Source organism: Balaenoptera ricei, chromosome 11 (assembly GCF_028023285.1).
Source record: "Balaenoptera ricei isolate mBalRic1 chromosome 11, mBalRic1.hap2, whole genome shotgun sequence".
Taxonomy (NCBI): Eukaryota; Metazoa; Chordata; class Mammalia; order Artiodactyla; family Balaenopteridae; genus Balaenoptera; species Balaenoptera ricei.
The window spans coordinates 5,527,039-5,553,688 of record NC_082649.1 but is presented as its reverse complement, the minus strand read 5'-3'; the positions used below and the strand labels follow the sequence as shown (position 1 = coordinate 5,553,688).

At 56.8% G+C, this 26,650-nt stretch overlaps 1 protein-coding gene across 5 annotated transcripts in view; it reads right to left on the bottom strand.

The window, feature by feature from the left end:
- Positions 1–5,394: 5,394 nt before the first annotated feature.
- Positions 5,395–26,650, bottom strand: part of RREB1 (ras responsive element binding protein 1) — a 173,227-nt gene continuing 151,971 nt past the window's right edge. For 4 of the 5 annotated variants that reach the window (XM_059937862.1, XM_059937860.1, XM_059937861.1 and 1 more), the window contains exons 10-13: positions 22,856–25,748; positions 16,165–16,329; positions 10,046–10,849; positions 5,395–8,740 (exon numbers count right to left, since the gene is read on the bottom strand). In XM_059937862.1, coding sequence (XP_059793845.1) covers positions 8,253–8,740; positions 10,046–10,849; positions 16,165–16,329; positions 22,856–25,748 — 4,350 coding nt within the window. In that variant the 3' untranslated portion in view covers positions 5,395–8,252. The remainder of the gene's footprint in view (positions 8,741–10,045; positions 10,850–16,164; positions 16,330–22,855; positions 25,749–26,650) is intronic. The other variant, XM_059937864.1, reaches the window with a different exon arrangement.

Genomic DNA, 26,650 nt, shown 5'->3' with positions numbered 1-26,650 from the left:
AGGACATCCGCCACCGAGCGAGCCCTCGTGCCAACCGCGGTCTCCGGGGGACAGGGACAGGGACAGGGCCCGTGCAGTCTCATGCGTTGTCGTAGACGCCCCCCGCCCCGGCGTGCCGGGGTGTGAGGATGGGGCCGCTGGGGACAGAGAGTAAATCCTTCCTCTCCGTTTTGCTGTGAACCTAAAACTAGTCTTAAGAAAAAAAAAAAGACAATACATAACAGGAAAAACTGGCTCGGGTGCAGCTCAGTTTCAGTAAAGATGAGGTGCTTCCCTCCTTTCCTGTTCACGCCACGCCTCCACCCACCTCTGCCCACACCCCGCTGCCTCTGCTTCCACTCTCCTCGCCCACTGAGGCTGACGGACGGGCCCTCCCTCGTCCCTTCACTCAGGGTCACCATGTGGGCACCTTTAGCCCCACCTTCTCCGGCAGGATCCAAACCCTGGAGAGTCAGCACTTAACCTCAGGGGGCGTAGGGCTGGGCCCTGGTGCTGGTGAGCGGGGAGGGAAAGCAGGTGGGAATGATCTGGAAGATTCCAGAAGGACATGGGCCAGGCCGCCGACCCTGCTGCTGCCTGGTAGGGCCCCGAGGCCCAGAGCTGGGAGGACGGCGTCCCGGGCGACAGGGCACAGGCCCCCCGGGGCAGAGCCCGGCTGTCACCAGGGGCGGGGCTGGGCTGTGGAGGACACGGCAGGACGGCGGGCAGCCCCCGGCCACTGCGACTGTGCAGAGCCCGGGGAGGAATAAGCGGGCGCTTGAGGCTGGGGGACATGACCCGCGGCCAGTCGGCTGACACAGAGCCCTGGATTCTGGGCCCCTGAGGAGGGGTGGGGGGTGCTTAGGCAGGCGTCGCTGTAGGGTAGCAGGTCTAGGCAGCACTGGGGAGGGGCGCCGGGCCGGGGCAGGGCCCCCTCCGGCGTCCTCACGATCCTGTCCGTGAGCTGGGTTCTGCCGGCGAAGGCGTTGGGACTTGGAGGACGCGCTGGGGCCAGTGCGCTGGCTCCGGGGCCACCTGCCTCTAGCCATCTCCCGCCGTCCCGGTGGCCGCCGGCTTCCCACCCTCCCCCGGAGACCGCGGCCCCTTGGTCCCGGGGGAGGCCTGGTCGGGACGCGGGGTGTGCGTACGGTCCGCGCAAGGCGGCGGTGAGGCCGCGGGCGCCTGGGCGCACCTACCCCCCGCCAGGGTCCCCGTGCCCGAGGGAGCCGACCTTAAACAGCCAACAAGCAACACCATGGGCGTGGGTAGGAGAGAGAGAGAGGGAAGGAGAAAGGCTTTCCCTGCGTTTCGAACAAGGGCCCCCCCGTTTTCGTTTTGCTCCGGGTCCCGCAATTGCCGGCCAGCTCTGGCGAAGGGACAAGCAGGTATCAGAAGACGGGGGCCCAGAGGTCCAGGAGGGAGACGCAGGCGGAGGCGCCTGCTCCCAGAACTCAGGGCTGAGGTCGGGCTCATGCAGCACTCACGCAGCTTCGCTTCCTGGGCCGGGGCCCGGTTCCGGGGTGCGGTGGGGTCCCTGTGCTGCTACAGGTGGGTGGGTAGCTACACGGGCTGGAGAAGAGGGCAGGCGGGGTGTTGGAAGGAAGGTCCTGGCGCATGTCCTAGATTTCAGAGTTATTCCAGCCCAGACGACGGCCTCGGTGTTCCTGACGGCAGCTGGCGGCACAGCCGACCGGCAGGAGCCCGGGACTGTGTGTAATTTCTGGAACAGTGGTTTTCGAACCTTCCTGGGCTTCAGAATTCTCTGGGAATTTGCTAATTCCCTCCTGAGAAAAATTCCTGAATCAGTAAGTCCGGAATTGTTAACGAGCAACCCAGGAACTCTCTCTAGTGTGCGTGGGTTGTCCACACCGAGGAGCTGAAGGGCCTCCCGTCTCGGAGGTTCTGCCCCGGCAGACGCCTTGTGGAGCAGAGATGAGCCAGCCCTGCAGAGCCCTGCCACCCACGGAATCCTGCCCCTAAGTTCTGGTGTCACTTGCTTTGCAGCAGAGAAGCTGGAACAGTCAGGAAGGCACTGAGTAACCTTGGGAACACATGGGCAGCACCCACATGGTATCTGCTTCCACGTCTGAGAAGCAGGTGCTCCCAGTTTTCTGTAACTGCTGCTTCAGTGGACACCACACAGCACCACAGACCCCCACGGCACCCACCTTCCGTTTTAGCATTTTTCTGGTGGGCAATTTCATCCTAACAAGGCCACCCATTAGCCAGCTGACCTGGGCAAGTCATTTCACCCTCGTCTCTGCTCCAAGGCGATAAGGATTTTTTTTTCCTTCCCAGTTCACTGGACGTGGGTGAAGATGAGAGACAAAACCCACGGGAAAACAAGTTGCAACGTGCAACGTGCTATATAAACATGTCCGAGAGTGAGGAAGGAATGGAAGTCGGGCCCAACTAAAACAGCAGTATTCAATAAATAAAAACAGCGTTGAGAGGCAAGATGACCGCTTTAACTTTTTTCTCCATATTTTCCTGCAGCTCCCAAATTTTCCAAACTTTTACTTAAAAGAGCTGCCCCCGTCCCTGGAAGAAGGCGGGCTGGGGAGCGGCTGCAGCCTCGCCGGCCTCCCTGACTCTTGCGGGCGAGGTGGAGGCTGCCAGCCGCCGGGCACGTACCTCCCTCCCTCCTTGGGCTGTGGCTTCCTTCCCCGAAAAGCAAAACGGGAAAGGAGTGCCCGCTGGTTTCTTATTTAGGACACTGATTTGGCAGCCGAGAATTGGAGGGGCCTGTTTTGTCATTGTTAAAGAGTAACCTTCAATTTCAAGTTTAAAATAAACCCGGTCCTCTCCCCGGGTCCCAGCCTCCCCGGGAGCTGGTGGTGGAAAGGGGGCCCAGGCGGGCCGGCACCCGGGCGGGGAGCTGGTGGCGGGGCGGTGCGCCGAGGGCCCTTCTCGCTCCTCGGCCGCTTCCAGGGGCCTTTGGAATCTGAGAGTCGGGCACCAATGCAGAAACTCAAGCAAGATTTCTGGGTGGCTTGTGCTCAGGCTGTGGCTGGAGCAGCGCCTGGTGGGAGGAGACGCCAGAAGGGTCCAGAATCCACACAGTCCAACACCCGGCCTGGGCTCCGCCTCCCTCCCGCTGAGACGGGGGCCAGACCCTCCCACCCTCCCACGCACGTGTCGGCCCAGCAGGTCTGCGAGAGTGACTTTCTTAGTGCTGGATGTCCTGAGACCCGTCAGGTCACTGGGCCCGCCCCCTCGTGGCTCCTCTTCCCTTGGCCTTGCCTTGATTCCGTATCTTCCTGGTCTAGCCCGTTTGTCTCCCACTGTTACAACCTTCGTTCCGCAGGGAAAGGAGTCTTCTGTCTTTTTCCTCACTGTGTTCTCCATGCTGAGGACAGTGCCAGGTGCACAGCAGCGGCCCAGGCTACACCTTGTTGAATAAAGGCACCCGTCGGGGTAACTGGATCCTGGGAAGAAACAAGCAAAACACCCCCAAAGCTCCATCCAGTTCAAGGCCTTATCCATGTTTTGACAGCTACAAAAGTAAAACTGATTTTTAAACATAAACTCCTTTCATTTCCCCATCTTGTAATAGGGATGGGTAAATCGCGAAGGGGGTTTCTAACGGGAGCAAGCAGAAGGTGAGGCAGGGCCTCGGGGGAGATGGCCCTTGGTTCTCTGGGGTCACCTGTGCTTGACTGGGATTCTTTGAAAACAGAAGGGAAAACCCAAGCCCACGTGTTTACCTAATAAACGCATCACTCTTGGGACTTCCCTGGCGGTCCAGCGGTTAAGACGTCGCCTTCCACTGCAGGGGGTGCAGGTTCGATCCCTGGTCGGGGAGCTAAGATCCCACATGCCTCATGGCCAAAAAGACCAAAACCTAAAACAGAAGCAATATTGTAACAAATTCAATAAAGACTTTAAAAATCGTCCACATCAAAAAAAAATCTTAAAAAACAACAAAAAAGGAAAACCCGCCCCACCCCCGCCCATCATTCTTGACGCTAAGGCTCCTCATGTAACTCGCCATCAGAGCCAAAATATAAACTCTGCCAGGAACGCGCACTCTGCATGTGCCCACAGCCTCCCTCTTCCAGGAGAGCTGCCTGGGCGAGCGGGCGCCGGCCAGCCTGAGCGTCCTCCCCGTCTGCCCGGGGCCGGCAGCACGGGAGACTCAGGCCGGGGCGGAGGTGGGCGCCTGGGGGTGAGGTGGCCTGGGAGAAAGGGCCCGCAGCTCATTCCCCAGGGGCAGGGGGCCCCGGATGGCTGACAGCCCCAAGCACGGGAGGTGACAGGGCAGATGAACTTCCTCTCCTCTTCCTAAGTAACAGGCTTATTACTCTTTTGATAAATTCCATCTTTCACCTCCTATATGCTTCTTCCAGCATCATCCAGACCCCCAGGGGTTGTACCCAACACACGCAGACATCGGTGGGCGGAGGGGCATTTCCCTGGGGTCTGCACCCTGAGTCTTTTGCGTCCTATTCCACAGGGGCTGCCCCTTTGCCCTTCACACTGACCACGCGCATTCCCAGTTCCCAGCCAGGGACGACCCCGTTCCTGGGGAGGCGCTGTTGAGTGCGGCTCCTCGGTGGCCAGCGGCAACCCCGCGCCCACGAGGGCTTGTCTCCTGGGAGCTGCTTGTTTATGTTACAACCATTCCTGAGTTATTTGGTTGTTTTATTAACACCGGTCAGGACCCCTCACTGGACCTCACCAAAGCCAGTCTGTCTCCTGGAGCTGGTGTGTGTATGGGGGGCCTGGAGGCCTTAAGGGCCAGAGCAATCAACTCTTGTCCTGCAGGCCCTGGCGCTCAGAACTGTAACAGGGTCAACTCGCTGGAAGCATTTTCTGCAATCAGCTCCCCTGAACCCAGCTTCCTCCAGGGCTGCTTTGAGATCCACTCCCAGCTTAGAGGATTCGGGACTTCGCCCTTTTGCTGCTTTACGATGGCAGATCCCCCAAACATGGGTTCTGACCTGCTCTGTCCCCCAGCCCTGGGGTCACCATCCTGTCCAGGCCACTCCCCTGTCCAGACTAACTCAGGACTCCTCTGAGTTACAGCAGTTCTCCGCCCCGGGGACAACTCAATCTCGTGTAACCAGGTTGGAGGAGGAGGAAAGACAAAGTGGACCCCGGGAGCTGCTGGCCAGAAACACAGCCCCTGGCGTCAGTGGTCGTGAGCAAGGACCGAGCTGCTGCTGCTGCGGCCCCGGAAGAGACCACCCTGGGCGAGGCAAGATGAGGGCACGAGGCAGCTTTTGAGAGATGCCACCTGGGTGACGGCTCTCATGGGTGCCACGCTGGCGGCCAGCAGGCCTGAGGTTCCCCCCCCCCCCCCCGATGGCCATGGACACCAATGACCCGTCCCCAGCAGGCTGCGGCCTGGGGGTGGGACAAGCTGACAGGATCACAGCAAATCAGAGGACGGGTGACCGGCAACCTGCCGTTTTTAAAATATAACATTTATTGCTTAGATGGTTTGATACAGAACAGCTTTTCTTCTCATTCTGAATTTGGAAGTACTATACAACTGAATACAAAGAGGAGCGAAAAGTACCAAAACCAAATTTGTGATTCTCTGTTCATGTGGCATAAACCAGTTTTGTATATAACATGTAGCAGCAGTTTTTAAGTTCCCTTTAGAAAAATATGAATTCTACACATTTATTATTGTTTCCTGTTTAATGCATGGGCTGAAATCACTAGGATCAACTTCCTTCTGGAGGAAAGAGAGGAACAGAGGGTGGAAAGAACGGTGAAACTTCCTGAAACCGGCATCCGACTGTCACATAGCTTCCCCAGGGCTGGTGGAAAAAACAGCCCTTTGGGTTTTTTGTTTTGTTTTCACAGCCGGGAGTTTCATGTAGTGATTGAATCTCAGCATCGTGTCCATAAATCAAAGAGAAAAACAAAAGAGAGAAACTTGCACCTCAAAAAACTTTTCAGAAGATCCATACATATATATTTTTTTGTAAAAGCCCTGAGAGAAGGAGAAAGAGAATCAAACAAATGTATAGAAACAAATTAGCTGGACATGCAAACTAAGCTATGATTCACCCAGAGTTTAAACAAATCACAAATTTCACAGTTTAATATTGGGGGAGGGGACAGAACAACAAACAAATGATACATCTCTCAACCTCACTAGTAAAATGTGGCAAGACCTTATCGACTACGAGGGTGCAGACAAGGCTAAATAAAGCTTTCAGTCGATCGTGATCACCGCGAGCGGCAGCCCCGGCTGTGCTGCCGGCCCAGCTCCTGCTCCGTCTCACCCCAGCGTAGAGCTAAGTCGTGGCTGCTCCCCACAGCGTTCCGAGTTTGAGTGTGGAGAGCTGCGAAGAACAACAAAACACAAGCAACCCCAAATAGTAACAACAACAAAAATAACAACAACAATCGTCGTAAGAAATTAAGGGATGAATGAACTGGTTTTTAACTAAGCACACCACGCTTGGTAGGAAGTGATACTGGGTGGGGGAATCATTGGTTCTGATTCGTGCTCACGGAGAGTGAAGAAAACCTCCTTTTGAAACTGGTTCACACATCCCTAATACAGTTAAAAGTCATATATACCTCAACCTTTTTCCTTTCACATGCAAAAAGAGATCACTTTTTCATCATGTCAAGAACACACAGCTTCCTTTGAAGCCCGGGTGGTTGGCTTTTGGCTACCAGGAGTTGGTGAGGAAGTGGAGAGGAAGGGGGTCCCTGTGGTGGACACAGGCGTAAGGGCAGAGGAGCCCTGGGGGCCAGAAAGGGCGAGGGTCCCGGGAGGGGTGGCACGGGAGGCCTGAGGCACTGAGGCTGGGGCGTCCCAGGCGTCTGGCGGGAGGACAGGATGCTGAACACAGCCCAGGTACAGTAGGATCTGTTTCTTTTCACTGCGGGCAGCTACAGTAAGGGGGTCTATGGCCTGCAAACGATGCTCACGCAAGAAAATCCCGCCTCTGTGCACCCAGGGGTCCAGGCGATTCAGAAACTAGACACAACATGTTTATCTTCGAGCACCAACCCCAAATCACAGGAAGGTAAACATACACCTATTTTTCCTCTTCAATCTCGCATGTGCAGTTTTATTACCAGTAGTAGTATTTCATCGCTCTGCAAAGGACAGGAGCACAGGCGGGTGAGGCTTGGGCTGGGTTTGGCAGGAAGACCGCGAGTGACAGGTCTTGCTGCCTGGCTTTCCCGGAAGCCCAGGCACGCACCTCGCCTCCTCTCCCCTCCCCGGCTGCCCCTCGGCCCCGCGGGCGGGCGGGAGGGCCACACGGCCCCTGCTGGGTTCTGCAGTCACGGAAGAAAGGCTTGTCTAAGTACAGTAGAAGAGCCACCGCCCGGGGAGCCAAGGACAGCTGCGGGCAGACGCTCACACGGGGACCTGGGGGCGGCCCAGGTCTCCCAGGACAAATATTGCCCATTTGTTTCTGCTGACTGCAGAGACCAGCAAACTGATGAACTACAAATAATAATAATAATAATAATAATATTATTAATACATATACCGAAAGGGGGGGGGGAAATCAGATACATGACACCTATGCATGTTTTCCATCAGTTCAGTTGCCAGGGGAACTCTTCTCTGTCTTGAAACTTGAACAGTAATGGCATATCTAACGCTGAGAGTGTGGAAACATGTACGAGGCCGAAGCTAGAATCTTTCCTGGTTTTGGCTTGAACCAAACTGGAAACCTTCATCAACCACATCCTGCAATATTATCGAGGACCAAATTACAGCTCCACCATGTAGCAAACAGGAAAAAAAAAAAAAAAAAAAAGTCTAGTTGAGAAATGAGCATCTTCTCCACATTTCCTCTGGGAATTTACATGAAATTCACATCGCTTTCTTCCAGTTATTGGCCGTGGGTATCCAAGGGCATGTTTTTTTTTTTTTCCTTCTGTTTCCAGCTCACAGAACAAACGTTACTATCACAGAATTGCAAAAACAAGTTAACACACACCAAAACAGAAGGTAACGTTAATGCTTAAATGAAAAGGTCCTCTCCAAATAATTCATTAAAATATTTGCTTTGTTTTTTAAAAAGCCATTTTGGGAAAACACAACACCCAAGACGACACCAAAGGGCTGGTAAGTAGTTAAGGCACTCGAGTCGCACGTGCTGCATCTCCGCATGGGTCTGTAAGGCTATGGCACTGAGCGAGGCGCCCGCCTCTCTCTCCACCCCCCTCCCCCTCCCTCCCCCACCCCGAGAGCTGAAGGGCACTGAGGAAACCTGGGGAAATACAGACTCAGGACATTTTGCTCTGCTGGCTTTCGTCTGTGTGCTGGGGGGCAGGACGGGCTGTCATTCCAGGCCCAGGAGCGAGGCGCTGTCGGCAGCGGCCAGGAGGGGGTGGGCGGGCCTCCTGCCGGGCAGCTCCAGCAGGTCCTGCACGAGGGCCGCCGGGCTCTCCCGCTCGGGGTCACCCGGGGACGCCTGCTCCTGGGGGCTGCCCGCGGCAGCGGCCCTGGGGGCACCCCTGCTGGCCTCAGCCTGGCTGGCACCCGCCGTCCGGCCGGCGTCCTTGGGGGCCAGACTCTCCTTCCGGCTGCGGGTGCCGGCCACGTGGCTGCCGGCGGGCAGGCCCGGGTCCGCCTCGCCCTCCGACGCGGGGTTGTTGCCGCTGTGGGCGGACTCGCTCTCGCTGTCCTCCTCGCCCCGCTCCTCCTTGTCGCTGTCCTTGCCGGGGGGCCTGGGCTGCCGGGCCTTCTGGTGGACCCGCTGGTGGCGCACCAGGCTGTGCTTCAAGGTGAAGGTTCGCTCGCAGGTCTGGCATTTGTACGGCCTCTCTCCTGGGGGACGGAGAGGGATTCACGGCTGTCAGCAAGGCCACCGGCACCCACCTCCCTGCGCCGCATGAGAGCAAGCGAAGGCCCCAGGGGAAGGGCGGCGAGGCCCGGGCCGGGCCTCCCTCCCGCTCACAGGAAACCTTATCTGTCTGAACTGGCAAAATGGGGAAGGAGGAGAGTGGAGGCCCACACAGCCCTGTCTCCTCGTCCTTCAGCCCAGGCTTCGCACACCCGATCCAGGAACCAGAGTCCCAGAAGCGGAACCTCAGGGACAACCAGACCGGCCTGAAAGAACCCCGTGGAAGGACAGCAGCGGCGTCCTTCCCAGGGTCGGGCACCGTCGCCAGGGACCCTGCAGGGCGGCACCTCCCTAGTCAAAGCTGCAGATATGCTGTGCTCTGACTCAGAGCAGCTGGGGCTTCCCCTCTCGCTTGCAAACACGGAGCTGAGAGCAGCTGAGAGCACCACCTGCCAGCAGCCCGAGAATCTCTCTCTGCTGGGAGCCAAGCTCCGGTGCCCTCAAGTCCCAGCACAGGGCCGTGGGTATGTGTGGGGGGCACGTGTGCACCTTGGCCGCTGGGAGGAGAGGGGAGCTGAAACCAAGACACAGGGGAGCTTTTCTGTTTGGCGGGGGAAGAATCACTTGTATCTTCCGGCTTCACGAGGACATCCAGGCGGCCTTTCTACCAGAACAGCAGCCCCTGCTTTGGGGCTTGCAGCCTCAAGCCCAGAGGCGGTGGGTTCCAGGAGGAGCAAGGACGTGCCCAGGAAGCAGCCGGGTGACCGCCCCGTTCAGCCCCATCAGCCCCGCTGCTGCGAAGCCAAGAACAGACAAGGTTCTCGCTGCACGGCCCACCTAACACCTGCTGGCTGGCGACGAATCCCGGGTGTCTCCCCACACAGGCCCCGGGCCGCCAGCCCCAAGGAGCCCGGCCGCAGCGCCTGCTCCGCCGGCCACACCCCCAGCCCCGCCCAGCCCGCCCCCGGGCCAAACCCACATTCTTCTAGATGCTGCTACCAGACAGGGCAGCCATCATCCCCATTCTAGAGACAGGACGACGGAGGCTCAGAGGGCTAAGAGGCCGATCAAAACGCGCTGGCCAACACCCCTCCGCCGTCCACTGCTCCAGCCCGTGCCCTCCAGTGCTAAGAGCTGGACAAGCCCTTACAATTCCTAGCTCACCCGGACTCTCTCCCCGCTCGGCAAGGGCGTCCTGCTGCCCACGGCGGCTGGAGGACGGGAACCCGGCTGGCTCGCCGCCCCCTCACCCCCCGCCAGCAGCCCTCCCTCCGCCCCTGCCGCCTCACCTGTGTGCGACCTCATGTGCCGCGTCAGGTCCTGCAGGGACCAGAACCTCTTGCTGCACACGCTGCACACCTTCTTCCTCTTGTCCGCCTTGCTGGCCGCACTCCTGGGGGAGGCTGTCTTTGGCTTCCTGTCGTCCTCACTCTTCTCCGAGGGCTTCTGCTCGGCCAGGCCCTCCCCATCCCCGTCCGAGGGGCCCTCGGCCTCCTCGCTCTGCTTCTCCGCGGGGGCTTCGGACACGGCCTCCGCCTGGGCGGGGGGCTCGGCGGGCCTCGGAGGCAGCAGCTCGGGGGCAGTGGGCGGTGGCCCTTCGGGCTCCCGGGGGGCCGCGCTCTTGTCCCCGGGCTCCTCGCGGCCGTGGGCCTTGCGGTGGCGGTTGAGGGTCCCGAGGAACTTGAAGCTCTTGCCGCAGACGTGGCAGGCGTGGCGGGCGTGCCGGTGGTCCTGCGCAGCCGGGTCCCCGCCGCCCCCCGCGCCGGCCTCGCCCTCGGCCAGCTTGAAGCCCATCAGCTTGCTGGCGAGGTTGAGGTCCAGGCTCTTGTTGCTGACCGTGTCCTCCTCGGGGCTGTCTGCGTCCTCGTCCCACTCCTCCTCCGCGCGCTCGTCCTCGGGCTCCGCGTCCTCCTCGGCGCCCCTCTCCTCCCCGGCCAGCGGCGTGGCTGCCGCCGGCTTCGCCTCCTCCGCCGGCGACTCGTCCGGGACCGGGCTGGGCTCGGCTGCTCCTTCCGGTGTCGGCGGCTCCCTCTCCCGGGAGGTGAGGTCCAGCACTTCGCCTCCCGCCGATGCCTCAGCGTCCGACTGGCTGTCTGCGGAGCAAGCACGGGGCAGGCTGAGACCCGGGCCACCAGACACGCCCCTTCCGAGGGCTCGCTCGTGACCCACCCCCCGGGGGCCTGTCTCCCAACCGCCGCCAGGACCTCTCTCACCCAAATCCCCCTCACCCCTTATGTCCCTCAAGGGCCAAGACGAATCTGGGGTTAATTTTAAAAAGGCAGAAGGAGCAGCCGCACATGGGCGCACACAGGCTGGGGTCACAGGGTCGCTGCGCCTGCAGCTCCCGGCCTCCCTTCACCCCCCATGCCGAGCCAGCCCCCTCCACGGGCACACACAGGGATGCTCGGGGCCCCCAGGGGCAGCCAGACAGAGCGACGGCGAGAGAGGACAGCTGGCACATTCCAGAGACTCGCAGCACGAGGGAGGTTGAGGAAGCTGAGCCGTAGAAGTTATTTTCCAGTGCAAAGAGGTTGTATACACATGCAGCCTACACAGGACCACCCCCCAAACACGGTATCCGGGAGCACCTCACAGGAAGTGGCCCAAAGCAAGTACTCTGTGTATGTGGCACTCATGCTCCCGCCTGACGGCTGGTTTCCAGGAGAGGTCCCAGGCAACAGGAGACGCATGCACATCTGTATGCACACCTGCAGGCCCCCTGGCAGCTGTCAGGACCCCGTGTAGGGAGCGGAAGCACTCCCTGTCTCTCAAGGGGTTCCTACCTGCCCAGTGTCCACAGCAAAAGCAGGTGTGGACAGGCCACCAGTTGCTACCAGCCTTCTTAAGGGCTGGCCTGGCGGTAACAGTATCGACACCAAAGAGGTGACGGTATTTATCAAAAGCACCATCTCCTCTCTGTTCTGGTTGAACAAGGTCTGACCCAGTATTTTATTATGCGCTCTGACAGTGAAGCTAAAGCTTGCTGAGCCTGACTAGTAACTACAGATGCAATGGCCAACGGACTACTGTGGCATCAGGCTGATAAAATCTGTTATTTCATGGCACATACGTGACGTGCACCTCCCTCGTCATGCTAGGTCTCCGATCACAAGGTCACACATCTAACCTGAAGCCTCACCTGATGAGAGCACACCACCGCCACACCGACCCAGGCCCGTGGCTCTGAGTCACAGGCTCCACGACTCGCCACCAATGCAGCCCTGGGCTGGGGGCGAAGGAGCTGCACCAGCCCTGCCATGGCCACACTGCCTGGGGCTCTCGGCTCACCTACAGCAGTCTACGCAGCTCTCCCACTTTACTTCTCTTCACTGGTTTTATTCTGATTACTTTTTGGCAACCACTGTTTGAGTATCTTAAAAGGTTTCAGAAGGAAACAAGTAATTGTGGGGTGAACATAAAATTTCTGAATGAAATTCTGACAATTTAAATGATTTCTGACAATTATCCAAAAGATGAAAGAAGATGACCCCTGAGACATGCACACCAACATCGAGGCCATATTCCAGGGGAAAAACCAGCTGCTCATTTTCTTGAATCACGCAAATGGAGAGCACCTATTAAATGGCTTTTGGTATAAACTCCACAATAAAAAAAAATACAGAATGCATGGTTTCCTATTTGTTGGTTCCGTGGGTAGTTACATTAAAGCCAAAAAAAAAGAAAAAAAAAAAACCAAAAACGCGAGGGGAGGGTTGATCTCTGGTTACTCCCTATTTGTCCCAGTATATTCTAGGCTGTTTCACTTAATTATTAATTTTTTTCCACCAAAGAACATGGATTATTTAAAATTTCAACTGTAGTAGGATATATTTAAGATGATAAACTTTGGGGGAAAAATTCACAGTGAATTCTGAAATCAAACCCAAGTAAAAATACTAAGATAATACACTAAGATCAGATCGTTCTGACTCCTGGGCCCTCCCTAAGTGTGGATAACGGAGAGCTCACCCTAAAGGCAATGGGAGGCCAACTTACTTCCTCCGAGGAGTGGAGAGGGCTTGCTGCGTTCTACCCAACGTCCACTAGGGGGCGTGTTTTAGCAGGGCAGCCGGTGCCCTTCAAGTTCCCAGCAGCACCAAGGGCTCTTCTCAGCAATTCTTGGGAACAATGCACTTAGCCCCCTCTGTCTCGTGAACACCCGCCTTACAGCGCCAGGTCCTATCTTGACCTCGTCCTCCGCAGCTGCTCACCCTTCCAAGCGCAGGTGGCAGAGCTGATGACTTCTGTAAGCAATGCGGCTTTAAAAATGTGTTGATTTGGGGACTTCCCTGGCAGTCCAGTGGTTAGGACTCTGCGCTTCCACTGCAGGGGGCCTGGGTTCGATCCCTGGTCGGGGAACTAAGATCCCGCAAGCTGTGACGTGCAGCCAAAAAAAGAAAAAAAAAAGAGAAGAAAAGAAAAGAAAGGAAAAGAAAAAGGGGAGGGGGAGGCAGGGGAAGAAAAATGTGTTTTTTTTTCTGTCCCTGTCAGCCAGTCCCTCATTCGTGATGCTAATCTAAGAAAACTGCTAGAGGAAGCAGACAGAATCTGAAGGCACCAGTAGGTAAGAAGCCCAAAGCTCCTCCGATGCGACGCGGAGTGTGGAGACTTCTACGTTAGCGCGACAATCAAGTATCTACTGCTTCCTAGAAATTTCGTGTCACCCAACTGAGGTGACAATGTACTGACCTCAACACCTACCTGGCTGGGCAGGGGCACAGCCTCCACTTTATCTAGACCAGCACTCCCCGTGGTGCAGTCCATGCCCGTACGTGGCCTTCTGGGCCGGCAAGGGGGCCACCACTGAGGGACAGTCTTCAAGTGTCCACGCTGGGGAATTAATTCCCTGGCGCTCCAGTGGTTGGGACTCGGCGCTTTGACTGCTCTGGGCCCGGGTTCAATCCCTGGTTGGGGAAGTAAGATCCCAAAAGCCGTGCGGCGAGGCCAAAAAAAAAAAGTCCATGTTTACACTGATTTGAAAAGTCACATGCAGGTGCCCACAAGTAGGAAGGCTCCTACAGGCATCATCTGAGGAGGAACCAGGAGCGTCCCCTGAGGGCAAAGTGGGCCAGGGCACCTTTGCCCACAAGAAAGTGAACCACAGTTTCAGCCTAGCTTTGAACTATCAATATGTCCCTTTCAGCTAAAACTGCCCCCATCGGAGCATCTTCAGTGTGCCTTTGGGGGAAAATCTAGGGCGCATTTTTGTGAGACCTCATGTGATCGAAAAAGTCAGACCTATGCTGCAAAACATGTCCTGGGATTTTAAAGAAAATGCAACCTAGGCATATAAACCTAGAAATCCCTCAAGAACTGCCTTGGTCATTTCCTGCCTTTGTGTTTTTACGGTCTTTCTCCAAAGCCTCACTTTTAACTTTATGGGAGGGAGCCGGAAAGAAACCTTCACTCCCTCCATGATGCTCACCTGGTTTAAAAAAATTCCCCTTGAAATCACTGAAATCCACCTCCCTGACCATCCTTCTCCCCATCTTACCTCTCAGCCCTCTTTCTCACCACGGATTGTGACCACAATTAAACCAAACCCATATTTTTCTCTTTGCTGGTTTCACGTTACAACTCTCACTGAACTTTCTTTTTCCAGAGGCTTTGTCCCTTAAAGGAAACCTACACAGCCTCTGGGCAGGGTTGGGGCAAGGAGGGCGCTGATGGGACTTGGAAAAACAAAACTCATAACTGCAATTTAAAAAATAAATTCACCCACCATGAAGATGTGGGCTGCACCGAAGCTAAGATATAAGTTCCGATTAGCTTTGCGCCTGCAGGAGCCCTGGCTTTGGTGTTCCTTGATCATACAGATCAAGATGCTGAACCCAAAGTATGCATCCAGCACGTGGCTGTTACAGTTTAAGACCTGTCTGCCAGCGTGGGAAACCAAGGGCTCCCCGCGGCCACCTCGACTGTCAGCTGCTTTCCCTCCTTTGGGACCGCGACAGGCTGTGAGAAAATGGGCTGGGTAGAACGTGGTGTGGCAGCTGACACTCAAACACTGAGAGGGGTCATCCCAGTGAAGGTGTGCTCTGCCAGCCTCGCTGCCAGTTTCCTGGGGTTGGACAGCAGATCACCCAGCAACCTCGGGCTCGAGGGCACCCGAGTCACGGCAAGATTCTGTGGGACCTGTGCGTTTCTCTACTCACAGATCCTGGCAAGCCACGTGGACCTGGACGCTGGAGGCAGGGTGGCAAACCGGCCTATACTTTTATACCCTGAGAGGGTCTGGGTGCACCGCGACCGAGGGCCTGGCCGCTCGAGGGCTTGTTTCACTGGGCTCGGTGGGAGGTGTGGGGAAAGAGTGCAGGGCTCGGCACCAGCCCCTCTTCCTGGAGAGGCTGCCTGTTCACCGCGCCCCTCTCCCCCGTACCTGGGACAAGGACAAGGGGGCCGGGGCTGGGGCTGGAGCCTGACCCTGCAGTCCACACTCACTCACAGACAACACAGCCCCCAACCCACCCAAGTCTGTGGGAGAGAGGCCCGGACACAGTCACAACCCTAGAAAAGCACATTTGCGGGGAATCTCCTCGGATTCAGAAAAGGGGGAAATGTCAAGCTTTCAAGATTTGCCAGACTGAACCCATACCTGCAATAGTTATTCAGCACTGGCCAACCAGCCCTGTGTCTGAGTAACCTGCAGCAGCCGATGTTCTGTTTTGTTTTGGGGGGCGAGGGACACAAAACCCCAGCAGTTGGAGATAACGGAATATATTGAATAGAGGACACGAGTAAATACAGAAGCTGTAAGAAAAAAAAGGTGGCAGGAGACGCACGGGGCAGCTGTTAATTGCTCTATAGGGGCCGGAGGAAGGAAGCACATATCAGCACATGAGAAGAATACCCGGATTCGGGTCAAGCAGAGATGTGATTAAAGAAAGGACATGCAGAGTGCTTTTTCAAACAAGACAAAGTTTTTTTACTGGGAAAAGAATTACTGAAAAGAAGAACGCCCCACCCAGCCCGGCCCCTCCTGTTGAGGGCGGAGCATCACTAGCCCCTGCAACACCCTGACACCCGAGTGGCCCATCCCTGCTCTGTAGGATGCGGCAGACGCTGGGCTGGGGTTTGAGAAAGCAACACCCGAGGAGTTCCACATCCCTTTCAGACGTGTTCCTAGGCAGAGCTGGACTGTGCTCCTTCCTGCACAGCCCAGCTCCACGGGGCAAAGGGCAGGGACAGGCGTCTGGGGTGGGGCGGTGGAGAACAGATCTTCCCTAGCAGCTCAGAGAAGCAGCCTGGGGGCGCTACCGTGGCCCCCATACCCGTCCTGCTGCTGGGATGCCAGCAGGATGCCTCAGGGTCCTGCAGAGAAGGGGAGGCCGCCAGCCGCAGCGCGGAGGCCGGGGCACGGCTAACGGGCTCCTGTGGCGCCCTCCTCTCCATCGCTTGGAGGCACTACCTGTGCTATCATGGGGTCCAACATCACTCTCTTTTGACTGAGGGATAAGCCCGTTTCTTCTCAGGGAACAGGCGGTAACTCCGTGTTTGCGCAACTGGTGGCGTTCACAGTTAGATTTGGTGGAAAAGAAGGCACCGCATTTTTGACAAGGGAAGGGTTTCTGACCTGAAGCGGGAAAAAAAATACATGTTTATCTGGCTTTCTACTGCAACGAAAAAGAAAAATCGCTTTCCATTCATTCTCCTGGGATCGTTGGCATTTGTCCACCCCCCCACCAAACCCCTTTCTTCTAAGAAAATAAACAAAATACATTTAAAAAAACAAACAAACACTGAGAACAGCAGCAACTCAAATGATCACCTTCGCTTATCCTGAGTGGGATGAAAGATTTGTCTTCAAAATACTAAAAGTTAACAATGAAACCAAGATACATATCTGAAGTAAAACAGCAGTATTACAATTACAAATCTTACATAATAACTACAACAACAAAGGTGAGCGAAGGGATTTGAACACAGCAGGAGAACACCTGTGTCCATCACAGAGAGAAGACGCCTGTGACAGTTTCCAGCCTGGCAAGTACCGTGGGCGTGGGGCATCGAATGGGACGAAGGGCAACGCCCGGGCCTCCTGGAGGAACCCTGAACCCTCTGGCTGTCTCTGGGGTCCGGCCCTCCCACCTGGACTGGGAGTGCTGGGTTCTGACTTCCCGGGATGCCTCCTGTCTGACCTCTGCCCGAGGTCACTGTGGTCCTAGCTGGCAAGACAGCGGAGGTCGGCTTGGTGCACGAAGGTTCTCTGTCCCCCTGCTCTAAGCTCTTGCTGGTGGTGGATCGGTGACCAAGGTCCCGAGTCTCATCAGAGCCGCGGGCTCCACTCAGCAGCCCGTGTGCGAAGCTGAGTCACTGAGCGGCCCCCAACCCCACCAGCCCCACGAGAGGGCCAGCTGCCTGTCCACCCCCCGGCCATTAGCTGCTTTGACCGGCCTCTCCCCTTCTTCCATTTGGATTCCTTTTGCAGGCTCCTCAGCACCCGGTCCCATGCCTGCATGGACGGACGAGGGGGTGAAGCCAGGGCAGACCACGAGGACAAAGAGAAGGAAAGAGGAGGGACCAGGGAAGGGAGTGGGCGGGCACCAGGACAGAGGAGGTGTGGTTATCAGCTACTGCATCACTGGATTCTTCTGTTTTCCCCCCGAGTGCCACATTCTAAGGTCCCGGTTTCTGATTTTACAGGGAAAAGGTTTCGTGCACCAACAAACAGGACTCATAGAGCTGCAGCCAGCACGGCTGTCTCATAACCCCAGGGCTGCCACGATCACACACACATCAAGACATGACAGTCAAGTCAATCAGCGCGGTTCCCTGGAAACACTAAGGGGGGTGTGGGGCTGGGCTTCAGCCTTCCACTCAGGTTTAGACGAGCATTAACGGACCCCAGACCCAGCGCAGGCACACAAGTCCAGGCACCAGGGAGTGAGCAGCGCGGGCCTGGAGCCCCGAGTTCTCAGGCCAGGAAGGGCTGGCACTGCCAGCCGCACAGCTCTGGGGCGCCGTTTGCACGGAGCACACCGCTGTGACCCCGAATCCCCGCACTCCAAGTGTGGGCATCCGCAGTAACCAAAGAAAGGGGACACCCACTTCCGCCCGAGCCATGGCGCCCAATCACGGTTAGAGGTTTTTAAGAACACAGATGCCTAGAACCGTCAAAGACCACGGAATTAGAAGCCTGGCAAGGTGGAATCAGACACTCAGAAACCGGGCCCGTGCACCGCTAAGGAGCTCCACTTGGGCCTGAGAGGATGAACTGGAGAACCCGACTGCTTCACAAAGCTTGTAGGTGTTTTGCGCTAAATTTATAAAAATGCTCCCATTAAAAAAAAAAAAAAAAAAAAAATCACGCTTTTTGCGTGAAGACTAGTTGTAAAGTATTTTAATGTTTTTTTTGTGCGCCCCTCTCGCTTTTCACTAAAAGTTGAACATAATGTTTAATAATTATTCAGGCTGTGTTAAGTAAGAAGAAACTACTTTTCCTTTAACATTTTATTGTCAAAAGGCAACATCACAGCTTCCCTGAATCAGGCCAGTTTGAAAAACAAGAGAACCAGGCTCGAGACGAAAACAAGTCAGGAGCTGTGACTATGAACTGTGACCTGGTTCTTGATTTCAAATAAAGCAGTTAGTTTCTTGCTTCTTCCTCTTACATGATTTACTCTGTAATTTTCACACTGGTCAATGCTTCACTCTCACGGCTGGTTTGAATAGCCAGGCTGGTGTCCCATGATGATGAAGAGTCATGTTAAGGTTAACTGTAGAAAACGATTCAATGACCTGAAAGTATTGTATCCAGTTAGGAAGATTCCCAAAGTGACAACTAACAGGAGTCTTTAAAAGTTCCCATTTCACTGCATAAGCTGCACATGTGACATAGCAGTGTGCTCTCTCCAGACTGCATGCACAGAGGAAAACAAGAGCGCTTTTACTATTTTATGATCATACAGGTTTCAGAAAAACCTTGCTGACTCGTAATCTATGTGGAAAGTATCCACTGATTTTATTCATTTGGTAGCAGCCACAGAAGACTGTTTCAGCAGGGGTGTTTCTAAACGCACCTGTAACAAGGAGCTACCTCTGCACCAAAGGCCCCTGACGTCCTTCCACCCCACCCCGCGATGTCAGCCAGCGGTTTTCACTCTCACAGAACAGTCAAGAAACGAAGAGAGAAATTCTTCAGGAGACGACGCCGTCTGGCAGGCACTGGGCAGGAAGGAATAAAGGACAAACAACCAGAGCAAGTCCGATGGCCCGGCCTCACACCCTCATACGCCTCTCCGTCTCTCCGTACCCCCCCACCCCGCCCAGGCCCGGGGCACAGGCCTCTCTCTGTCTGTCTGTCTTTCTTTCAGGATTTGGCAGACGCAGGGCCGGCCAGGTAAACGCTTTCAGAGCTGCCCCTTAAGAAAGTTGGAAGCAGCCAAACACGGCTGGTGTCAGAAGTGCTTCCACACTGAGGTGTGTACATCTCACTGCTCTCAGCTCCGACGCCGGTTGCCTGTGAACAGCGGGTGGGAGAGGTGGGTGGGGCGGGCCCCAGGCTGGCAGAAAAGGGCAGCGAAGCCAACCATGAGGGAGTGAGCAGGCAGGGGGCCCGGGGTGTCAGAGCGGGGGGGCTCCTCGGCATCACAGGTACCGGCCCCTCCGTTCCACGAGGAGGAAGATGAGGAAGGGGCTGAAATGGACCGTTTTCTGGCACTCTCTCCTCTACCTGTGGCCTCAAAACACACGGGATGCCCACGAAGGGGAAAGGCAGGAAGAGTGAGCCGTCTTCTCCTGAAGAGGCAGCACTGCTCAGGCTGAGAAGGGAAGGAGCCAGGACGGCCCTCCTCAACAGGACGCCATGGGCTAGCGGGGGGGGGGGGGGGGGGGGGAGGAGGAAACTCAGCTGTGTGTGGAGCTCACGCCAGGATCTCACGAAGTGCGCCAGCAGACGCCAGCTTCCTCCTAAGACGCGATTCCTAGAACCTGAGCCACGCAGAGAAAGGGCTGAAACCACGTGCCCCTTGCCTGAGCAACAGTGAACTCCCGGCTGGACACTGAACACCTGGGCTACTTAATGCTGCCTATTTACGGGGCGGGGTGCACTGGAAACACGTCTGTGAGACGATGTATAGATGCTAGAATTCTTTGCATTCGCTGAGAGGTTGGGAAAAGGCCGACTCTCAAGATGCACAGTTTGCTTCAATCCAGGTTAAAACTGGACACCACTCAAAAGCTTCTGGCTGGAATGCAGCTAGACTGTAACACCACCACGCCGGCCCCCCAAGCCTCTTCCCTGTGTAACGAGGTTTTACAGGGTCATTGCAGAGTCCACGTTTAGTTTCTGCTGCATGTGAGCCTCAGTCTAATTTCAGCATTGTGGAGGGAGCGCCTCACAGGAAGCCAGGAGGCAGGCACTCGGAGATCCCACAGCAGAGCCGTCTACCAGGAAAACCTCAGTGTGCAGGAAGGGTGGGCAGGTCACATGATTTCTCAGGCTCCGTCCAGCTCCAGCACCGTACCAGACGTAGCCGAGGGCTGTACAAAATTACTGAATGGAGCTACTGCTGAGACTGCTGCTGGAAGCTGAGGCTGTGGAAGAGCGAAGGACGTTACCCGAGCCCCATGGGCGCCAGCCTCCGTCTAGGTCTAAGCGTGCGGTTAGCACCATCCCACGGCCACGAAGCCTCTGGTCAACAGCTCGTGGTCCACAGCCGTGTTCCACCTTGTCTCAAACCACTTCCCAATCTTCTGCGTTGGGACGCGTCAGGATACAGCGGGGCAGAAGAGGCACGCCCCCTGCATCCTCAGACGGAACCTGACCCTGGCTCCCACCCCCAGCACTACTGCGCGTCCCCCGAATGCCTGCAGGCAAATTACTCAAGCCTCCCTAACCTCACCTTCGTCATGGCAAGATGGGGACGACATGGCCCTCGTGGCCCGGTCACCACCACTAGCCCTGGAAGGGTTCTCTACCCGCCCGAATGCGCCCCTCGAGAGACAAAGCCCGCGACCCCACGGCAAGAACACAGGATGTGAGGGACGGGCTGGAAGCAGACACGGCCGTCAGGGGGCAGTGACTGTGGGGGGAGAAGCGGCAGAACATGTTCACACCTACACCTGCCCCCGCCCCCCCCCGCCCCCGTCTCAGACTAACTCCCATCTCCTCTGCTCCATTCCGACGCCACCAAATTTTAAACCAACGAGGACACTTCAGCGTTCAAAAGGAGCTTCTATCAGGCACCTGCAAAAACACGGCACGACCCTTGAGAGGAAGTAGCGGTGGCTCAGTCCTCTCAGGGAGACCGCTGGCGTGCAGGGAAGAGAACAGAGCGCCCGAGAACCAGTGGTACCCGCCAAGCACAGGGCTCCCGGCTGGAGGAGGAGGTGGGGAGGCGGTGCTGGCAGGGGAGAGCGCGCCTCATCACACCCAGACCATCTGCTTGCTCAAAGGCGGTAACGGGAATACTCACTTCTCCAGAGACTCTGCAGGCGACAAACAGGTGCCACCCAAAGAGGGCGGCAAGAGAGACTGCTGTGCGGGGCACCTTCTCTCTAAGAAGCATCTTCTTTCTGAACTGCTTTCTTCCTTAGAACTGTTCCCTTACTTTGTCAGGCTTAAATGATTTCAAACGGAGAGAAAATGACAGCCTGAAAATGCAGCACAGACTCTACAAATCTAGGAATTCTGGTTCCTGTTAAATGAGTCCTCCGTGGACAGACACTCCTGACTGATGCCTGGGTTTGAGGCCCCACCACGCCGGAAAGAGCCGCGGTGCCCACGTGGCAGCCAGCCTCAGACAGACCCTGCAGCGCACCCTCCCCTCCCCTCCCCTGCCCTGCCCGTCTCCTCGGCACTCTCATTGCCCAGGACAGCTCTGCCATCCCCTCCCGATGTCCCAACTTGTTAGGAGAAACAGCCTTCCACGGAGGATCCACCCTGCGTGAAGCCTCTCCACCTGGATACAGAGCGTGGCTCCCGCCCAGCCCCCGCCATCTTCCCCTCTCCACACCGTCACGAGCCTCTGCACTGCCTGCGGTTGCCAGATTCAGCAACTAAAAATACAGGATGCCCAGTTAAATCTGAATTTCAGATACACAACAAATAAGTTTTTAGTACATCCCAGATAGTGCATGGAAGATATTTATACTAAAAATTATTTGTTGCTTATTTGAAATTCAAAATTTAACTGGCATCCTGTATTTTATCGGGCAATCCTGTACCATACAATTCTTTATTCTGTTTTAGGTCCTATCAATTAATATTTGGGTGGTGATCTCCAAAAGGTTAAGGATCTCACCCAATTTGTCCTTAGTTCAAAGATGTAAATTTTGAATACTCAGCTTGAGTATTCAGTAACTCATAATTAAGATGACCTTAAGATGACCCTAAGTTGTAGGGTCATCTGACTACTAACTACTTGGTATAAAATTATTTAAAGTGTATTTCTTATCTCAAACTTCTCTTTAAAAATCAATACACGAAAACATTTGAAAAATACTTTTAGGATATCTTTTTGTCAACTTAAGTCTGTTACTTAGAATAATATTTATATTTGCGTGTTTCTCTCTGCAACAGCCAACAATTTTAGTACAGATACAAAATTTTTTAAATTCTAAAGCTACTCTGTCACTGACGTTCACGATGAACAGGAGAAGATGTAATCGCCTTAGTGAACTGAAAGGTAACTGCAAAATTTGCAATATTTCCCTTTATGAATACACAGCAGTCAAAAGAACTTCACAGAATGTCTGCAATTTTAAAAGCTGCCTTGAATGCAAATTCTTCTGCCAAAGTCCTCGTCCCCCTAAGCTGCCTCCTGTGCGTAACCAAGTAGATGATGTCTCAACCAAGCAGATAATGCCTCGACCACGTGAGGGATGCGATGGCCCAAGACCATCTCACCTAAAAACACCCTGCCTGACCCTTCCCTTCACCAGCAGCCCTCGGAGGCCCAGCCAACGGAAACAGGCCATTCTGGTTATACGAGCACACAGGGAAAAACTCTCGGCCCCATCAGGCAAGCCCCTGCTTCTGAGACTGAGGGAGAAGAGAAGCTAGGAATGGGGAGGCGGGAAGAGGGCCCCTCCTTCGACCCCACCCGTCGCTGCCCCTCAGCCCAGCGGCTGGGCCACAGCCTGCCCGGCCCTCTTACCAGTGTGCGTGAGCATGTGCCTCTGCAGGGAGCTGGCCCAGGGGAAGACCCGCGGGCAGTGGGGGCAGTTGATCTTCTGCAGGCAGCTGGCATAGGAGTTGCGCTTTGCCCTCAGCAGCTTGTCCTCCGGGGGGCTGCCCTGCTCCTCATCGCTGGGCCCGCTGTGGTCCGCGGCCACCTCGTCCTGAGCGTCGTCCTCCGCGCTCTGCAGGAACGGACTGAACTTGTTGGTGTCCGTCGTCGCCAGCATCTTCTCGATGCTGGCAAACTCCCCGCTGGAGTCCAGGTCCGCCCCGCCGCTGGTGCGCAGCCGGCTCCTCGTCCCCTTTTTCCGGCCCCTCTTCTTTGACAAGCCAGCTGGTCCCGGCTCCGTGGGCGAGGCTGCCTCTGGGCTGGTGGCAGCAGGGGGGGAGTCACTGGATCCCTTCCTGCCGGCGACGTCGGTGGTGGCTTTGGAGACGGCGCCCCCTACAACGTCTGCAGCTGCGGCGTCACTGCCGGTGCTCGCGGGCCCCGGGTCGGCCACCTTGGTTTTCAGCAAGGTGGGGGCCGAGGACACGGATGAGATGATCTGGGCAATGGAGGCCAGCGGGGGCAGCTCTTCCGTCACGGGGGGCTTTGGCAAAAGCAGGGGGGGCTTGGGGCGCAGCGGCCGCAGCAAGGCTGGGCTGCTTATGAGGGTGGAGTTGCCCAAGAGCGGGGAGCTGTTGACCAGGGCTGAGGAGTAGATGGGCACAGCGAGTTGAACGGAGCCCTGCAGGGGCGGAGCCGGGGCTTCCAGCGCGCTGGCGGCAGAGGCCGCCGCTGCAGCGGCCGCGGGCTCTTCCAGGAGCCCGCTGGGGCCCACGGTCGCCGGCAGGGCGGGGCGGGCTGGCGGACAGGGGGAGGCCCGCTCACTGCTCGCGGGTCCCTGCTCGGGCCTCCTGGCTTCCCCGGGGGCGGCCGCGTCCTCGTCTCCCCTCCTGAGGTTCTTGGGGATGGACAAATCGATGGGCTCCATGGAGCAGTCGTACGGGGCCGAGGCGCAAGGGCTCAGGAAGGAGGCCGAGTTCTCCTGCTTCACTTGGACCAGGGCCAGGCCCTTCTGGGAGAAGTCCAGGGGCTCGTTGAAGTCCCCTGCGAAGTTGCTGGCGGGCTCCACTTTGACCGCGACGTGCGGGGGCAGCGGCTGGGCGGGGGCCCCGTGACGGAAGCCGTTCTGGGGCTCCAGGAAGGCGGCCAGGGGCTTGCGCTCGCCCAGGGCCGCGCCGCCCTCCTCCACCCTGCCCGGGGCCTCGGCGGGCGCGTCGGCGGGGCCCAGGCCGTCGGCCGCCAGGACGTAGCTCTCGATGTCGCGCTCGGGCACGTGCAGGTGCTGCTTGAGGACGTGGTGGATGCAGTTGCGCTTGGCCGAGAAGGCGGCGCTGCACTCCTTGCACTCGAAGGGCTTGCGGGCCTTGGGGCAGCCGCCCAGGCCGCGGCCGCAGTGCGTGCGCATGTGGATGCGGAGGGCGCGGTAGTGCTTGAGGTCCTCGCCGCACAGCCGGCACACCGTGTCTGGGGAGCAAAAGGCGTCCACCATCTCGGCCGCGCTGCTGGTCACGTACTCGATGTTCTTCTCGATGTCCTTGCGTGTGGCCTTGAGGTGCTTCTTGCGCAGGTGCCGCTCGCAGTTGGCCTTGACCGTGAAGGGGTAATGGCAGATCTTGCAGATGTAGGGCCGCTCGCCGCTATGTGTGCGCAGGTGGCGGATGAGCGCGGCCTTGTCGGCGGCGATGTAGTCGCAGATGTTGCACTGATAGGGCGAGATGCCCAGGTGGGAGCGCACGTGCGCGCGCAGCACCCCCGAGAAGGCGAACACCTGGTTGCAGAAGCGGCAGGGGTAGAGCACCTTGCGCATGGCCGGCGCCTTCTTGCCGCTGGGGGCCGTCATGATGGCCTTGAGGTCCCCCTCCGTGATCTCCTGCTTGATCTTGGCCTCCATGCTCAGGGGCAGGAGGGCCTCGATGATGCTGTCCTGCTCCAGCTGCGTCTTCATCTCGGCCTGGCCCGGCAGCTCGAGGCGCGGCTGCTGCAGGAAGAGCTGTGCGGCTGTGTTTGGCTGCGCCCCCGACTGGGACTGCAGCAGGTGGGCGTCGGAGGCCGCCTCCACGGAGCCCTTGAGGAGCTTCAGCGGCGGCGGCGGCAGGCTAGGGCTGATGCAGCCCGGGGAGGCCTGCTGCGCGTTGACGAGGGGCGGAGGCGTGGAGGTGGCCACCACCGTCCGCGGCGTGACCAGGGGCTTTGGCTTCAGAGGGGGCATGTGTTTGAAAATGGCCTGTAGAGGGGCAGCGGGGGCCTTGGACAGAGGCGGAAGACTGATCTGAGGGGGGGCCGAGGCTGCCATCTTCAGGATCTGCTGGATGTCCGCCAGCTCGATGGCCGACTCCCCGGAGATGGGCTTGACCACAATACTGCTGTCAGGCTGGATGATGAAGCCCTTCTGGAAGGGCTGCAGGGACAGATGCTTCACGCTCTCCTTGGTGGCCGGGAGGACGGTGAGAGACCCGCCCAGGGAAGCAGCTTCGAAAGGAGACAGACTCAGCAAGTTGGTGCAGCCAGGGTCCTGAGGTAGCTGACACTTGAGTGCCTGGAGCTGTATTGCTTGGTTGTCATCCGGCAGCGGCTCCTCGGCCGGTGCAGGCCTGGCGTCTTCGATGTGCTGCAGGCCCAGCATGGCCAGGAAGACCTTCTGGTCGGGGGCGTCGCCAGGCAGGGCCCTGGCCTGCAGCTGTTCCCGGCCCTGGTCGGCAGTGACATGGCTCTGCTTGTGCAGGGTGAGCGAGGAGAGCATGGGGAAGGCCTTGTCACACGTGTCGCAGACGAAGCGGTGCTGCTCACTGATGCACCTGCGCAGGTTCGTTTCACACCAGGCCTGCATGGAAGCCGGCGGGCGAAAGCAGGGGAACAGAGAGGAGCATTTAGAAATGATCGCCAAGCTGCACAGCTGCCCCCGGCATCCGGCCCTTCTCCACGGCACGTAGGGTGCCCACCTTCCCCTGCTCGCTAACTCCCGGACTGAGTAAGGAAACCAACTAAGCATCTTACGAATCCTATCTGCTTGATGAATGACGCCAATCCCCAGGATGTCTCGGCAGGGCAGCACCGAAGCACGGTTAAGTAATAACACCACAGAGGTAGGATTAATTCTCTCTTTAAAAATGGGGGCCTTGCAAGCCTAACTGATGGCAACCACCACCATCAGTGAAGAACTGGCTTCCTCTGTGACTGCGGGAGAGGAGCTGCCTGGGAAGGGGCACCGTGGGGGAGGGGGCTACATGAGCGTACACACGTGGGTACGTACACACGTGGACATAGGCATATGCGTGTGCACACGTGGACGTATGCACGTGGTCATGTACACGTGGAATAAGTCACTGAGTCTGGGGCTTCTGTGATGGAAGGATTTCACTGTTGATACCTTCTACCTCAATTTTTTTTTAATTGGAAAAAAATGGGTTCCAAAGTAGTTTTAGCAGGTGTTTTATAAGCAGAACACAAATACAGCTCAGGCCAACACTGACCCAAAATATTTGAATAGAAGCTACAACACTAGAAATATTTAGCTGTGATATCGATATTAAAGAAATATTTAAAAAATACAAATTCAATTCACCTAGGGTTGTGTGGGGTAGTGAACAATTCACAACTTTAAACCCAAATGCCCCCCAAATGGGCAAAGTACCGATGAGCTACACTCATATGCCAGTTAGCATGAAATTCAGCACGCAAAATAGAAGGCCGCCCGCCCTCGTCAACTCAACAACTCAATGAAAC